The sequence below is a fragment of the Crotalus tigris genome, unplaced genomic scaffold (assembly GCF_016545835.1).
Source record: "Crotalus tigris isolate CLP2741 ecotype Arizona unplaced genomic scaffold, ASM1654583v1 scf7180000019221.656610, whole genome shotgun sequence".
Classification (NCBI taxonomy): Eukaryota; Metazoa; Chordata; class Lepidosauria; order Squamata; family Viperidae; genus Crotalus; species Crotalus tigris.
Window position 1 is genome coordinate 275,992 of NW_024097442.1, and position 16,218 is coordinate 292,209.

Here is a 16,218-nt window from a genome sequence, read left to right on the forward strand (position 1 = left end):
CTTAAAATGAAAGACACGTTCCTTCCCTTATTTTAATGCTGACTGCATTGCAAAATTTATATGCTGCATTTCTGTACAAGGTTTCCAAACATCTAAAACCTTTTTTTATGCCTATACTAATAACTTTCATGAAAGCTGCAGTATCCAAAATTTTAATCAGGATGATATATCATTCAATCCTCTACTTGGGTTCTTGCAGACCCACTTACAATGGGCCACCTCATTTTTTGGATCCCTAATTTCTGCTGTTCCTTTTTATAATTCCCTGCTGCAGATTGGCTCTGACTGTACAATATGCTGGGCATAGCTAAAATGGGACTAGTGGTCAACCTAATCACTGTCCTAGCATCTTGCCTATAGACAGCAATCAGTTTAAGCCATTTTATAAGCTTTGTTTGTGTACAGGACATTATGTAAATGAAAGAATTGCATTTTGTTAACCCAAGTTTAGACTTTAGTATGAAAACCCAACTGAATAATCTTCTCCATCGAATAGTGGAGAGAACTGAACCTGTCCTTGCATTCTTTTTGAACTACAGGAAAAGGTTTTCAGATACACAGAAAGAATATTTGAAAATGTATTTCAGGGTCAACACAAAACTGTCCATCTTTCCCAGACTTAGGTGACATCAGTAGTTTTCATTTTGCTGATTTCACTGTGCCTGAAACTCCCAATGTTTGCTCTTTGTTACATAGGTCTAACTGAGATAAAGCAAACTTTTCTTGAACATCAGCCATCTGCAGCCTATCACGTTCCTCTATTCAGGAGTCTTTTTTTCCAGCTGTATTTGCTAATGCTTTTGTACATTCAAATCACCTGTTGAAAGAGTCATCAATCAAGTCTCTCTTGGCCTTGTGGGAAGTGGCAATGACTGCTCCTAATGCCAGTCCTTCAGGGTTTAGAACTCGTGCTCGCTTCACTGGAGAGAGAAAGTTGCAATGAATATTCTGGGCCAGCATCCCAGCACTATTCTTTAAAAATCATAAACAGATGCAATTGGTCTCCATTGCTCTTTTGCTCCTTACCTGGATCAATAATGGGGACAACCTCAATACCACTTTGGCTATCTTGGATACGCTTTATCCCTGCCTTTGAGGCTGACAGCTCCCTGAAATATAGAAACACAGGGTGGAATTGAGGGACCATCTCCTCTCTGGCATCACATTAGGTGAAATGAGGATAACTACTTCAGATACACTACCCACCCCTCAAAAATAACTATCATAAAAATTGAAATTTGTATTCCAAATATAGTCATATTCACTACTGCCCATACACAGATAAAAGCTAATGGTAATAATCCAGATCTGAAAATATGGATATTAAAAATTAAATTCATTATGATTCATATAGCTAGTATTTTAAAAATGAATTGCTGGCAAGTTAATTTGATGCCAACATGAAAAATCCTATGATGACTGGTTTAAATTTCTAGTAAATTCATTTAGTAGTATATTGAAATGAGGCCATCAGGGAAAGCAAGGACCAGATTTATGTCAAATGCTAAAAGAAGTTTTGAGATTAATATCAACATTTCCTTATATAAATTCATTTGTACCTAAAACCAAAGCAAATTGGGTAGCTTTTTTCTTTCTTTAGATCAAGCTTATTTGCGTGTATAACTTAAAAACGACAAACCATTTGTTTAAAGAAACTAATTTAACTGAATAATAAAGTTGCAATATATTAGATGCAATTGGGACATTCAATAAAACCAATTTCAGAATGCCATTGAAGACAAATACCATAACTTTCTTTAAAACTTGGAGAAATATTTTGTAATGCAGAAAAATCAAATATCTATTTTATCAGCAAAACATTATAAATAAAGCACATTTATTCTATCAAATTATGTATTGGTTTCTTTCTTCTAAAAATGAAGGAAGACCAAGTATTGGGGAGAAAGGAGACAAGACCAAGATTAGAAGTGTATTGTGTGACAAGGGACGGATTTCTCCCATACTTCATATTTGAGACAAAAAGACCTCCTGCTGCTTACATTCTTGTTGTGACAGCTTTCTTGTAGGTTGCATTTGTGAGAAAATGAGTGAAGGTAAGAGGGTAAATGTTTAAGAATGCAGCATAGGAAGAAAAGGTTTAGCTCCTTCCTGAGCTAAAGCAAGCATGACAAATCTCTACAACTGGGGGTACTCTACGTCAAATTGGTTCAGAAATGTGGCTCAAAATTCACAGAATACTGAAACATTGTATAGAAATAATTTAGTGTCTCTTATTTTTCAAAGGCTGTTTATTCACCCTATGACAAACAAACCTACACAAATAAAACACATTTCTTATTTTATTTTGAAGAGACTTCTATGAGGGAAAGAATAGAAGGACCTTCCAAAATGCAGTACTAATCCCTCCCATATCAAATGCAACAGAAAGCTCAGGAAAGGAACAAAACAAGCCTGGGGTTATATACTGTATTGAGCAATGGCTTTAGCCATAATTTACTGAATTATCTATACCCGGAGGAGTTCATGCCATTGACTAAGTCATAAACCTAATTAATATACCAAAATAAAACAACAAATATAAAGATTAATTATGGTTTGTTGCACAGTTGGTCAGATGTTTAGACTGGATTTGGTATTTTATCCACCTATCAAGTCCTTCCCAAGGATCTGGGATAGGCAGATGTTGATGTCTGATGGCATTAGAGATATCATTGCAGGATGTAAGCTATTCCAAGTAAAGCTACCTTTTGCAATTGACTGATGGTGAATCTGTCAATGCCAAAGGCATTCAGGTGGTGCTTTAGTTGTTTTGGGAATACACCCAAGAGGCCTACTACAATTGGTATTACCTTTTCTTTCTTTAGGCACAAATAATTATTATGGTTTGTCGCATACTCAGCCAGATGTTTAGCATTATTATAAATTATTATTATTGGGAAGAATTTGAGAGATGCATAAAAATGCCAAATCCACTTTAAATATCTGGCTTACTATGCAATCAATCATCATAATAATAAACATATGACCTCTTAGTGCAAATATATGCATCCTGCCCTTCATGACCATACCTGTTTTCATCGCTGCTGTCGCTCTCCTCTCCCTCAGAGGACTCCCCTTCAGTTGACTCTTTTGTTCTTTCAGATTCAAGACTTTCCCTGTTCATAGATTCAGGCACAGTTTCACGTTGTAGCAGCTTCTTTTCCTTCTTGCCATTCTTTGAGACTTAAAATTATTTAAAACATTTAAATTAGTGAAAAATCTTCCCTACTTTCTTTCTTCTCATTACCCTAGATTCCTTGGCACTTAGGTTTATGAAGAAGAAGAAAAAAGATACAGCAACAAAATTATCAGAAACATGGACATCAGATATGAAATGCTAATGACTTTTAAAGGAGAAGTTATTAGGGCAACAAAGGGGGGAAAAACTAGTTGTCTGAGCCACTACTTTTTTAATTAGAAAGTAACATACTTGGGAAAGGTCCTAACTACAGTTCCAAAAGCAATAACTAAGGTTGTACCCTATTCTGGACAAATAAAGATATACCTTTACATCTTTCCTCAGTATAATGCCCTCCTAATGTTTCCTAAAGTAAACACCTTGATTATAGAATTCTGTTTCTCATTACAGTTGGTGCCATAACCAAGAAAACCTGCCTGCTGGCCTACGATTTAGACTGAGCTTGGATTTTTCTAGTTCTAAGTCAGGATTTTAACATTTGGGATTTTGTGTGGTTTTGCTGGTTTGGGTTAACAGTGCCCTGCTTCCGGGATTATTTGAATGAAAAGTAGAGCAGGATTTGCAATAAACAAAATGCCCAGATAATATCCAACATGATAATAGGGCACCAATTGAAGAAGAGCTTATCATATTCTGAATTCTCTGAAAATAGCAAGTTAAATAAATAGCCCTTGTATTGTAAAGACAAGGCAAGATCCATTTTCTGCTGAGCTGCTAAATTGTTTCAGTTTTTTTTGTTAAAACTGCAATGTAGGCAGTGGTCATCTTTCCCACAAGTTTAAGTGACCTGGAATTTAGCACCACACAAATTTAGTATTGCTATTACATTTAATGCTAATGGTGTGCAAAGCATGTTATGAAGCAATGCCCAGAGAGCCTTGAAGGCATGTGAAGCAATAACATCTGTAAAATTCCACATATAAAAACAAACGAAGAAGCGGTCTTAAATCATTCCTCTCTTAATGTTTAACAGGCCATTCATTTTATAGTTCAAATTTCCCAACCTAATTTCAATTTGACTTCAGGGATTACTTTGAATTGCAGCCAATTCATATGCAATGGAATTACATAGTTATGTTTATTACTAGGGAAGAAAGATATGGAACAAGTAGTTTTTAAAGATAGACCCAAAGGCTGCAGTTTCATCCAAGTTACTTCAAAGAAGTGCTGGATGGATTTTCAGTGCACGCTGATCCCATATTTTTATTTATCATCCAACTTAGTCCCTTAAGAGTCAAATATTGTTTTACCTGGTGGGTGTTCTGCCCAGGTCTGGGATAGGACTTGTGCCTGCCCAATCTCTAGTGCTTCATCAGCATCATCATCAATTCCAGCAAAAGCTTCCTAAATGAAGTAAACACACAATTAATTTAGATCATTTCTGGAAATGCTACTCAAAATGTTACTTTGTAAACCTCTGGTACTTCAGTAGTTTTAAAACAAAAGTCTCAGGTAATGCCAAAAGAAAGGCATTTCAGACCACTGGGTGAAGGAAGTACCATGTGGAGGTACCACAGGGAATGGAAGGGAAATATTGCTGTGGCAGCTTTTCCCAACTTGAATGCTCTCTACCTATGTGACTTTCCACTTCCAGAATTCTTGGCAATGACCATGCTAGGGAAGGGTGCATTACACTCTTGGGCAAAGTTACTCACTTTGCCAAACCATAAGCTCATCCGATGCTGCTCACGCTCTTCCTTGTCCTCCAGTGGTACTAACAGAGGGTTTCCTCCTTCAGCATTGTCTTCCTCCATCTCATCTTCAGGGGCAACTCTGAAACAAATAAAACAATGCTGCAGGAAGGCATTGACACCTTTCTACTTGATCAATGTGGTAATGAAGGCATACTTAAACCGCTGCCAGGAAAATTCAGGAACTGCTCTTAATCATTGAAATCCCATCTTAATCACTTATTGAGGAATAACTGGATTGCTCTCTGTTTTTCTTATGCTCATCTAACCTGCATGCAACAAGTCCTTATTTCAGTCCCCAGTGTCTCCAAGTAGAAATGGAGGAGATTCATGCTTGAAATATTGCTCATCCATACTGAGCAAACAGACCAATATTCTCTTCACCTGAACCTTTCGAAATTCCACTATTGCTACAGTATTGGAGATATACTAGGATTAGGGTATGCTTTTTAAATAACACCATCACTACTACTACTACTTTGCTACTAGTAATACTAATTAATTATGATAATGATAGAATAAAATAAAATAGAATATTTTGCCAAATGTAGTTAAATTTTGTCTCTGGTACAGAAGCACTCAGTGAACTTGCAAAACAAATAATAATAATAATAATAATGATGATGATGAAAATAAGAGATAATAAATCTGTAAAGAGCATGGAATGGTATGCAAAAGCAACAAATATAATTAACTCTCAAAGTCCCATGAAATAGCAGCCTAGTTAAGTCAAATGGACCTTTCCAGCAAATTTGAGGAACTGGGTTGGGTGTATTCTTGTGGCTCAGCATGTGTGTAAGCACTCAGAGAATCCACAATTGTTTTCCCAGATGTAGCTTTCTTTCCCTCCCTGACTTCCAATTCTTCCATGTTGAAAAAGTATTAACATCGTTTCCACAGAAAGACCACTTAAATAAAGCCAATTTCATCAAAGAGCAACCACCACACTGGAATCAATTCTCTGGCACCTTCAGTTACCTTTCTGAGACACAGGCCTGCTTCAATTGCTTGGCCCGTTCCTCAACCTCTGCCATCTCCTCATCATCCAAGTCACTGGCCAAGGAGACGTCATTATCAGAGCCTCCTTCTTCAGAGAGAGAGAGGTCATCGTCAGCATTTGCGGATGATGCCACAAAAGCATCTGCAGCTGCCATGTCACCCTGGACCAATTCATGCAGTAGCTGGAAGCAAACAAGAGGGGTGGTGATGATCACATAGTCTAATCCTTTTAGATGATATTTTCTGTCAAGAGTCGGCATAAACAAATGAAATACTTTTTGAACATCCAGAGCCATAGTAGGTGCAAGATAGGTGAGGCTAATTTGAGCATGTGGGCAAGGACTTTTGGGGGGATGGTATGGTAAGCATTTGTGATTAATTCTTCTAAAATCTGCTAGAGTGCATACTTGTGTTTGTATAGTAAGGTGAGCTTCCATGATGGAATGGGATGATGTGATGCTCTTAAAGATTTTTTTTTCCTTTTTGCCAAAACCAGGCTCAGTATCATAGACACTGAAAAGCTTTATGACTAATTAAAATATTTGAATGTGGGCATGTTGCCCGTAAATAAAAATAAAGAAAAGGGCAGAAACGTATTAAGACTTGGGTATCTTTCTGGCTCACTTGTGGAGTCTGGGAATTGGGGGCACTGTTTACACTGCTTTCATTCTTCCTTCATGGCTGGTTCAGTCTGCTAATGAGGCAGAAAAGATGTGTGTGTGTGTGTGTGTGTGTGTGTGTGTGTGTGTGTGTGAGAGAGAGAGAGAGAGAGAGAGAGAGAGAGAGAGAGAAAGTATTCAAACAAAAGTTGGCTATATTGTGTTCAAAATCCTAGAGCATTAATAATATATTCTTTGTGTGCTATCTTGTCATTTAATGTAGATTATACAATCATTCCCAATTCCTTGGTGATTATTTTTTCACTGAATGCTGCATATGTGTGTTTGATATATAAACCTCCAAACACTGATCAAGCTTCAATTTCCAGCAATCTCAAGATGCCTGTTCTTTGAGTGAGACACAATTTCAGGTTATTCACCCGGATTCAGTGTCACCTCCTAACCAACTGGCATGTTCTCAGATCTTCTCTATTACCTGGTTTTTGCCAACTGCCCTGAGAGAGAACATCCCAGTGTCCCCATCATCTGCAACAGAAACTCCAGGAAGATCCATCTTCAGTTCAACACGTTCTCGTTGGCGCCTGCGCTCACGCAAAATTTTACGTTTTTTCCTGGTAATGATGAAGAGAAAGGTTAATAACTTGAAGTACTTCACATGAGTCCATTCTGCATTATGACTTGGTCTGAGGATGAAGTATGGCCCAAAACAAAAAGTGGGGGAAACTAATATTGCAAGAACCCCAAGGCTTGGAAATTGGTGATCAGGGCAAATCAGCAGGGTGCTGGAGAAAAACGGATCAAAGATGGATCTCCGTTCCACACTAAATCTATGCAGAATTCTCAGTGGTCACAGAATGCAAGAAAGTAGAAAAATATATGGGATGCATGTATATGTGTGTGTGTGTGTATGTATGTGTGTATGTGTATGTATGTATGTATGTGTATATATATATATATATATATATATATATATATATATATATATATATATATATAATATTAAAAATAGAAGCATGATTCCATTTATATGTAAGTTAACGACTGCGCTCAACTCCTAGATCGTGTAATAGGTCCAGGTCAGCCAATCATAGCATTCACTGCAATTGTTGCATGATTGAGTGACTCATCTACTTGTATCACGCGTCCCTCATCAGAGTTTAAACAAGCCTCCGACTCTCTACTCATCCGTATCTGTGGTCTAGGAGGATACACGATCTTATTCCAACTCGAGGTGTCATCCCCACCACCAAGTCGTCTCCCCCTTCTCTCTTCCTTTGAACTCTCCGTGAGTTTAGGGCCCTCCCCTTCTCCACCATTCTGACATCTACCCTTAACATCATGATGTTTTTTACAACGAAGCCTTAATCTGGGTAATGTACTTGTGCTCTCGCTGCATGGTTCTCCCCCACACACTATTTTCCCAGCTTTCCCAGCCTCGCTAAGTTCCGTAACAGTTGCTCTCCCCTTTTTTTGAGCAACTGCCAACCCATTGTGGGAGTTGGACTATAAATCATGTTGGCCCTAAACTCACTGAGAGTTCAAAGGAAGAGAGATGGGGGAGACGACTTGGTGGTGGGGATGACACCTCGAGTTGGAATAAGATTGAGGATCCTCCTAGACCACGGATACGGATGAGTAGAGAGTCGGAGGCTTGTTTAAACTCTGATGAGGGACGCGTGATACAAGTAGATGAGTCACTCAATCATGCAGCAATTGCAGTGAATGCTATGATTGGCCGACCTGGACCTATTACACGATCCAGGAGTTGAGCGCAGGCATTAACTTACATATAAATGTTTACTCCCATTGATTTGTATACGCCCTGATGAAGTTGGCAGGAACCAACGAAAGCTAGGTTGCTAATTTTTAAAACTTTTAATGTTTTTATGTAAAACTTCTGTTTTATATTAAAACTTTTAATGTTTTAACTTTTCCTGGTGATCATATTTTACTCTCACCATATATATATATATATATATATATATATATATATATATATATATATATATATATGTGTATGTATATGTATGTATGTATGTATGTATGTATGTATGTATGTATATATTATATATATATATATATATATATATATATATATATATATATATATATATATATATATATGCATGCTCATGTAAAGGAGGGGGGAGAGGGACTGACTTCCCAATTCACTCATCCCACTTTTTTTCATCTTCCCAGTTCCTTAAACCTTAAAGAAAAAAGGTGATTAAAATATGAAAACAGAGTAACTTTTATAATGTGAGAAAAGGAGATTGTAAACCTACCACAAATCCTATCAACCTCATCTTGAGTTCTACCACCATTGCTCTAGATTACAGGTCCCCAACCCCTGGTCTGTGGACCAGTACTGAGCCGTGGAATGCCAGCAACTAGTCCGCACAAACAAAGCCCCATCCACGGGATGCAGGCAGCACACAAAACCACGCACTCTCCGGTCTGCAGAAAAAACTCTCTCCATGGAACCGATCCCTAGTGCCCAAAAGGTTGGGGACCTCTGTTCTAGATGATGATAGATTTTATCCCAACTTTTTCAAATATGATTCATCTTGAGCAGTGTGAATCAGCATGCTATACATTTTGAATTAGGGAAATCCTACTCTAAGTTTTTCACACATTCTAAACCAGAACCTATTTTACAGAATTTCTACTTTTCTCTAAAATGTCAACTCTTGAAAAAAATTAGGTTGAAGAAGGGAAATGCTTCAAAACACAAATTTTCCCTAGAATTTTGAGCGTTTTCACAAATCCATATTAAAGGTAAGGATTAGAGGACAAAAAAAAGGACTTTTCAAGATTCTAGTTCTCAGACTACTATGATGATGTCCACAATTTCCACTTCATAACTCTTGCTTGAGATAGCTTTACAAACATATTGATTCTGACTCAGATCTTCAATATGGGGTTATAAGAAGCAAGTATCCTTAATACCTCACAAATCCCAAACACTTCTCCAACTGGACTAAATTTCTAGTCCAACATATGACAGACTCTAAGTTGAGAAAACTGATCTGAATTCTGAGTCAAACTATAGTACCTAAACAAATTTAAATATGCAGTTAACATATTTCCCGTATTTGTCTTTATACGAAGCTTGATTTCTTATTGTAGTCATTTATTAATAGATAGGCAAAGGATAATTCCAAAATGGACTTGTTGCTTTCTCCAAACTCACCTCTTTAGTTCAGCTATCTCCTCAGCTTTGAGCTGAGCAAGTTGTAATTCTAATTCTTCAGCTTCTTTTTCTTCTTCTCCTCTCTCTTGAATTTCTGGAGCTGTCTGCTTGGATTGCACTTCTTCCTCTCCTTCTTCCGCCTCATCAGAACTTAAACTAGAAATGGCAAAAAAGAGACATCTTTTGAACTGTAAGCCACCCAGAATCACTTGATTGAGGTGGGGAGCTACAGAAATTGAATTACATAAATAAAAATCTTTTCTTAATTAAAAAAAAGCTGAAAATACTTTATTGAGATTTACTGAAATTTACAGTCAAAACTAGACAATAAGCAAGCAGAAAATTAGTTGAGGAAGGGAAAAAATCCAACAGAACTGTGTCTTAGCAAATTGAACAAAATAGTTCTGCCCTCCATCTCTCCCTTGGCCATAAGCTTGTACCAAGCTATGGTCAGGCAAGAAGGCCCATCAAACCAAGATGAGTCCCCTGTTTTGTAGCCAGTAAACTGCAAGCTAAACTTCCAGAGTTGGGTCGAATTCACTTACTTGATATCTATTTCCTTAGCTTGTTCTTTCAACTTCTTTACCAGAAACCGCCTCAATTTTGTTCTCCAATTCAGCAGGGCCCTAAGCAAGGAGCAGAAGACAGTGAGAGTCTACACATATCATTCTTGGGTCTCAGAAACCTCACAAGCAGGAAACTTAATTGGTTGCTTATAGGCTGGGGATGACTGAAATGAAATTATTGGGATACTCAGGTGATTATAATTAGGAGACTAGGATGGACCTTATTCCTCCTTAGCTTCTTACATCCTATTCTTATAATATAAGTCAACTCCCATACCGGAGCTCCTTACGTCCAAGAACACGGATGTCTTGACAACAATGACGCACTTCCTCACTGGTTGCACTGTGATGTTTCAAGTCTTCATTGTCAAAGACAATCTAGGAGATAAGGCAGAGAGGAGAAAAATATTGGAAAGGTTTCCCTCACTGGTACTTTGTCCTAACCAGAATTCTCTGCTTTCTAATATAGTGACATCTTGATAACCTAACAACTTTCAAAATCCAGCGTTCCCATCCACACTCTTAAAAGTTTCCACCTCTGCTGCACAAATCCTTACCTCACTGGCCTTGGCCAAGAAGTCCACTGGATTGGAAGCTTTTAGAAAATCTGTCAGACTGCAGCGGTTATAAAGAACTGTGGCTCCATCTTCATATCCTTCAGCCTAATCACAAGTAAAACAGAGCAAAATGGGTAGTCTAAACACCAAACCTTTCCACCTTTCAATCATTATTTCCACTCATAATGAATACTCTTCTCAAACTATCAACAGAAGCTCTCTCAATAGCTATTGTTGGAGAAACAGCAATGTCCCCCATACTGACCTTTGGCTTCCTTTTGGACACCAGTTCAGTCACAGACTTGGCCTGCACCTCCACTTCTTTGAAAGCAAACTTGGGGTCAAAAAATTTATTGTCAATTTTATCTGGAGCCAAGTAACCTAAAAAGAGACAAGAGGTATTCGTAACCAAGCAACTCACTATCCATTAAAATGATCACTTTTTTCTCATCACATGCTTTCAAGCCATGCTTTGGAGAATTTGGGAAACAAATTAACAGAACTATTTACAAGATAGTTCTATCATACTAGAATAATTAGAAATGGTGATTTGTCACATCCTTTTTCAGACTGCAGATTATTTTGGCCACAATGGCAGCAGAGAATCCTCTATCCATCAACAACTTTTGTATATCCAGCCCAGAGTTGCTCTGCATTGTAGACTGGTTGGCATATACATTTAATAAATAAATAGAAATATATCCTGCAACCCCACTTGCAGATAACAAAGCAAATGTTATCTGTATTATGCTGGATTTGCCAAATCAACCAGATTCATTTGCCACCCAGCTGGCAATCCACTCACCCTGACAAATCACAAAGATCTCAGCTGATTCGTTACGTGAGGCTTGTGGCTTAGTGGCTTGCACTTTATGAAACAGCTGCTGAAAGATCCACAGAAGGGGCTGGTAATCCCGGGAACGGAAGACCTTGGTGATGAACCAGCCACCCTTTGACAAGAAGTCACAGGCCAGTTTCAGGGCTGATAGTGTAAGGCTTGCTGTCAGGAGAGGTGGAACAGAGAGGAGAGAAAAGGAACAAAGCTAAGGAAAAGTTAGATTAGCCTCTGAGCTTGCAAATTAACTCTAAACTGCCATCAGTTGTACATTCATTCCAACTGCATCATCACAAGATAAAGATAATAAAACTCACCATCCATTACACAGAAGGGTTATAAGGATGGCAAGATGCTTATTTAATGCCATTTATAGCCCATTTTTCTGATAAAATTTCAACAGAAGACAAAACCCATTCTTTGTGATTAGAGGCAAGAGAAGAAAAATGATTTAAACCCAGAGAATAACCCTGATGATCAACAAAACAATCTTTGTTCTTCAGAATTAGAATCACGGAGATAGCTAAAAGTTTAGGTTCAATTATTGTACTAAAAATGGGAAACAAAATTAATTTAATGTGTTATTTGCATATTAACACAAAATTCAGTTAAATGACAAGGAGTTATTTCAAGCCTCCAAGTAGCCAAGTAGCTATTTGCTTCTACTGGGGCAATCAAGAAGGGAGCTAGAGGGAGAAAGTGAGTAGCATCACTGCTGAAGCTGTTAAACATGCAGACCACAACTTCTGGTTTGCCATCGCGGCTTCTGCGGACACTGGAAGGCAAGCTCCGTCTTCCACATTCGATTTTGCTACGTTGGAGGACCCTGGAAAGGGCTGAAAGTTGCCCTGTAGGGGCAACGAGCAAGGAGGGGACGCCCCCTGATCGCGGGAGGGCGGCCGCCCTTCTGCTTGATCCGTGGCAGCCCTCCAAACTGGCGGAGGAAAGATCAGCCATAGCAATATGGCTCGTCACTAAGCTGTTGACAGCCGAAGTCAAACTTACCATCAAGCACCTTTAAAGCAACACGGATGAAACTGGGTGAGATCTGATCTTCTCTTTAAGAGCTTAAGTATTTTTTTCTTCCTGCAAAAACTGCCCAAAATATTTTTTCCCCCTGTGAGGAGAGAGGGAAGGGAATTTCTACCCGACCCTCTAAGAACAGCGGCGACTGACTACCCAGGGGAATTAAAGCACTATAAGAACAATTTTAATCTAATTGGATCGATATGTTTCTGAAATTTGGGGACCAAAAGTGTTCTTATTCTTACTGGAGACTTTTGTTTTTATCTAAAAAAAAAAAAAATTAAACTAGAAAAAGAATTATAAAAATTTTGGACTTAAAAATTTTAAATGGTATCAGTGACATCTTGTGACGAAGTATGGTATTACAACTTGTTATTGCCTAAAAGAGACTTGGCTTGAAGCCCAGACTTCAGATAAAACTCTTTTGACCTAGATAAATACCACCTGTGAGAAACTCAGCTGTAAAGAGAATTTTTGTGCAGCATAATTGGCCTGCTTGAACTATGAATGTAAAACTTCACTGACTTTCAGAGCTATATGTAGGTAATTGCTTTCCTATTTCTTTATATGAGAAATAATTGTTATTGAACTATTGTTTAATCCAGCCATCACGTTGCTTTCTAAATACTTAAATGTAAAATTAGAAAACTAATAAAATATTATTAAATAAAAAAATGAAGACCACATTGTTGACTGGCATCTGACCACAATAGGAAGACAGAGCACTCCTTACAGGGTGCTGTCTGGCCTTTTGGAACAGGTATAGCCCTATAAGTTCAGGCAAATTCCATTAAATGAAGGCTGTAAATGATGTTGCTCAGCTAACAATTTGTATTTAAAGAAGAACCCAAAACCTTTTGATCATTATTTTGCAAGATTCAATCTTGGCCCATATGGTGTGCCAAAAAGAAAAATCTCCCATGATTTAGGTTTAACACTTGGTAAGTTTTAAAGTATCTGGAATTGATTAGCTACTACCTTCTTCCAGGGCATTTTTTTCAACTTCCTAGTCTAGTTCACAGGCTGTGTATTTTCCTGAAGGTCTCCCATCCAAACACAAACCAAATGACATTCTACTTAGCTTTTTGAAATAAGGACATATGGGTGCTGCAACCTAGCTGGGCTATAATGATCAAATCAGGCTGAAATCATTTATTTTATACTATGGTAGTTCTTGACTTACAATCAGTAGCTTAACGACTTTTCAAAGTTACAATGAACCACCCAATAGCTACTTATGACTTAGCTTCAAAGTTTTGACAGCTGCCTCCTCCCCTATGGTCATGTGATTAAATGTGCTTGGCAACCAGCCCACATTTATGGCCATTTGCAGTGTCCTGTGGTTATATGACTGTGATTTATGATTGTTTACTTCTCATTTCTGGCAAAAAATTGATTCAAAGAGTTTGTTTAACAATCACCACAAAAAAGGTCCTAAAATTAGGTAATGTCACATGATGACCAGCTTAGCAACTGGCATGGCTTTGAACCATAATTCCAGGTTCAATTGCAATTATAAGTCAAGGACTGCCTATGCTGTATGTTGCATGTCTAATTTAGCCCAGCTTAGTTGGCTTTATTAGCATATTTGCTTATGTAGTATTGTCTTTTCATATGCATATTAGCTTTGTTTAGGTAAAGGTAAGGATTTCTCTTGTCTAGTCTTGTCCAACTCTAGGGGGCAGTGCTCATCTCTGTTTCTTAGCCAAGAGAGACAGGTCCAAAGATACTTCTGTGGTCATACAGTCAGCATAACTATACACTGAGGCACCCAGAACACTATTACCTTCTCACTGAAATGGTACCTATTTATCTACTTGCATTTGCATGCTTTCAAACTGCTAAGTTAACAGGAGCTGGGGCAAGTAATGGGAGCTTATCCCATTGTAGAGCATTTAGGTCTCAAACCCAGGCTATCAGCTTTCCAGCTGACAATCTGCTCATCATTTTTAACTACTAAGCCATTGCACCCTCATTAGCTCTCTTTATGTAAATGGGAGTTCTATAGAATACTTTAGGAAACATTAGGGAGTCCATGAGATCAAACAATTTTCATAATAATATTAAGATGTGTTTGCTTTTTTACTCTCAGTGAATAAAACTGCTGAGGCCTTAGCACAAATCAAGGCAATGACTATATCTGTCACCATCAAGCACTTTCAGTTTTAAAAAAGGGGTAATTTCACTTAAGAATATTCTTGATGAAGCAGTAAAATTATTTTATTAAATGTTGAGTGTATCTTCTAATATTCTATGTAATGAAATGAAAAGTATGCAAAAAACATTCCTTCAGCATATTTAAATACAACTGATGGAAAATAACTTGTTTCATTGAATTGCAAGCTAAACTCATAGAACACTGTTTTTACATGAAAGAAAAACTGACAATAAATTATGGATATTCAGACAAAGGGATCCAGACATTTTCTTGAAAATGAATCAAGTAGGCCTATCACTTCAAGGAAAACAACTGACAGTATGTCTTGCCAATAATAAAATTCAAGCTTTTTGAATTCCAAAAATTTTTGATTCCAAAAATCAAGTTTTTGGGAAAACTTGTAACAATAACAATTTAACAGAGTTGGAAGGGAGGTCTTCTAGTCCAATTCCTTGCTCTGTACCTGAGCTCCCCAATCTTTCCAGCTTGGCGGCCTGGAAGAAAATGGAGCAGCAGAGAAATGTGCATGTGTGCAACCTGCATGCGCATGCACAAACAGGCGTGTGCACAACAGCGGCGCTAGCACCCACACACATGCACAAATGAGCTATTGGTGCCCATGCACATGTGCAAATGGGCCGCTGAAGCCCATGTGATGCTGGCAGCAGTGCTAGCATCCACACACATGCGCAGATATGGTTGCTAGCATCCATGTGGGGGGCTCATCAGTTATTCCCAGGGCCCAGTGGCCAACAGGGGACCCCTGCTCTATACCATTCTGTATAAATGGCTATCCAATTGTTTTATAAAAACTTCAGTGATGGAGCACTCACAACTTCTAGAGCAGGGATCCCCAACCCTGGGTCTAAGGACTGGCACCGGGCCGCGGCATGCCAGAAACTGGTTGCGCAAACAAGCAAAGCTCTATCCACGAGATGCAGGCAGTACATGAAACCACGCTTCCTCCAGTCTGTAGAAAAACCTCTCTCCACGGAACCAGTCCCTGGTGCTCAAAAGATTGGGGGCCTCTGTTCTAGAGGACAACCATTTGACTGATTGTTTTCATTGTTAGGAAATTTATCCTTAATTCTAGGTTGGATCTCTGTTTAATAAATTTCCACCCATTACTTTCTGTCTTGCCTTCAGATGCTTTGGAGAATAGGTCAGTCCTTTCCTCTCTGTGGAGCCCCTCAAATATAGAAAACTGATCTAGTTGGATTGGAATATTTTGAAACAAGAATATCATTTTGGGTAAAATATTCATTTTCACTGCTGAGATTCTCCCAAGAAACGAGAGGTGTAGTTTTCTCTAGCGATCTAAGTCAACTTTTATGTGCTTTACTAACTTTCCATAATTTTTTTTAAAGAGTTGAA

General features: G+C 38.1%; 1 protein-coding gene across 1 annotated transcript in view; it reads right to left on the reverse strand.

Moving 5' to 3' along the window:
* The window catches only part of FTSJ3 (FtsJ RNA 2'-O-methyltransferase 3), a 31,549-nt gene that overhangs the window by 6,048 nt on the left and 9,283 nt on the right, over positions 1-16,218 (reverse strand). Inside the window, exons 6-18 of the mRNA XM_039361235.1 lie at positions 11,631-11,825; positions 11,091-11,206; positions 10,826-10,930; positions 10,546-10,646; positions 10,248-10,328; positions 9,703-9,858; positions 6,985-7,120; positions 5,869-6,071; positions 4,855-4,972; positions 4,450-4,543; positions 3,030-3,183; positions 1,027-1,109; positions 818-920 (exon numbers count right to left, since the gene is read on the reverse strand). Coding sequence (XP_039217169.1) covers positions 818-920; positions 1,027-1,109; positions 3,030-3,183; positions 4,450-4,543; positions 4,855-4,972; positions 5,869-6,071; positions 6,985-7,120; positions 9,703-9,858; positions 10,248-10,328; positions 10,546-10,646; positions 10,826-10,930; positions 11,091-11,206; positions 11,631-11,825 — 1,645 coding nt within the window. The remainder of the gene's footprint in view (positions 1-817; positions 921-1,026; positions 1,110-3,029; positions 3,184-4,449; positions 4,544-4,854; positions 4,973-5,868; positions 6,072-6,984; positions 7,121-9,702; positions 9,859-10,247; positions 10,329-10,545; positions 10,647-10,825; positions 10,931-11,090; positions 11,207-11,630; positions 11,826-16,218) is intronic.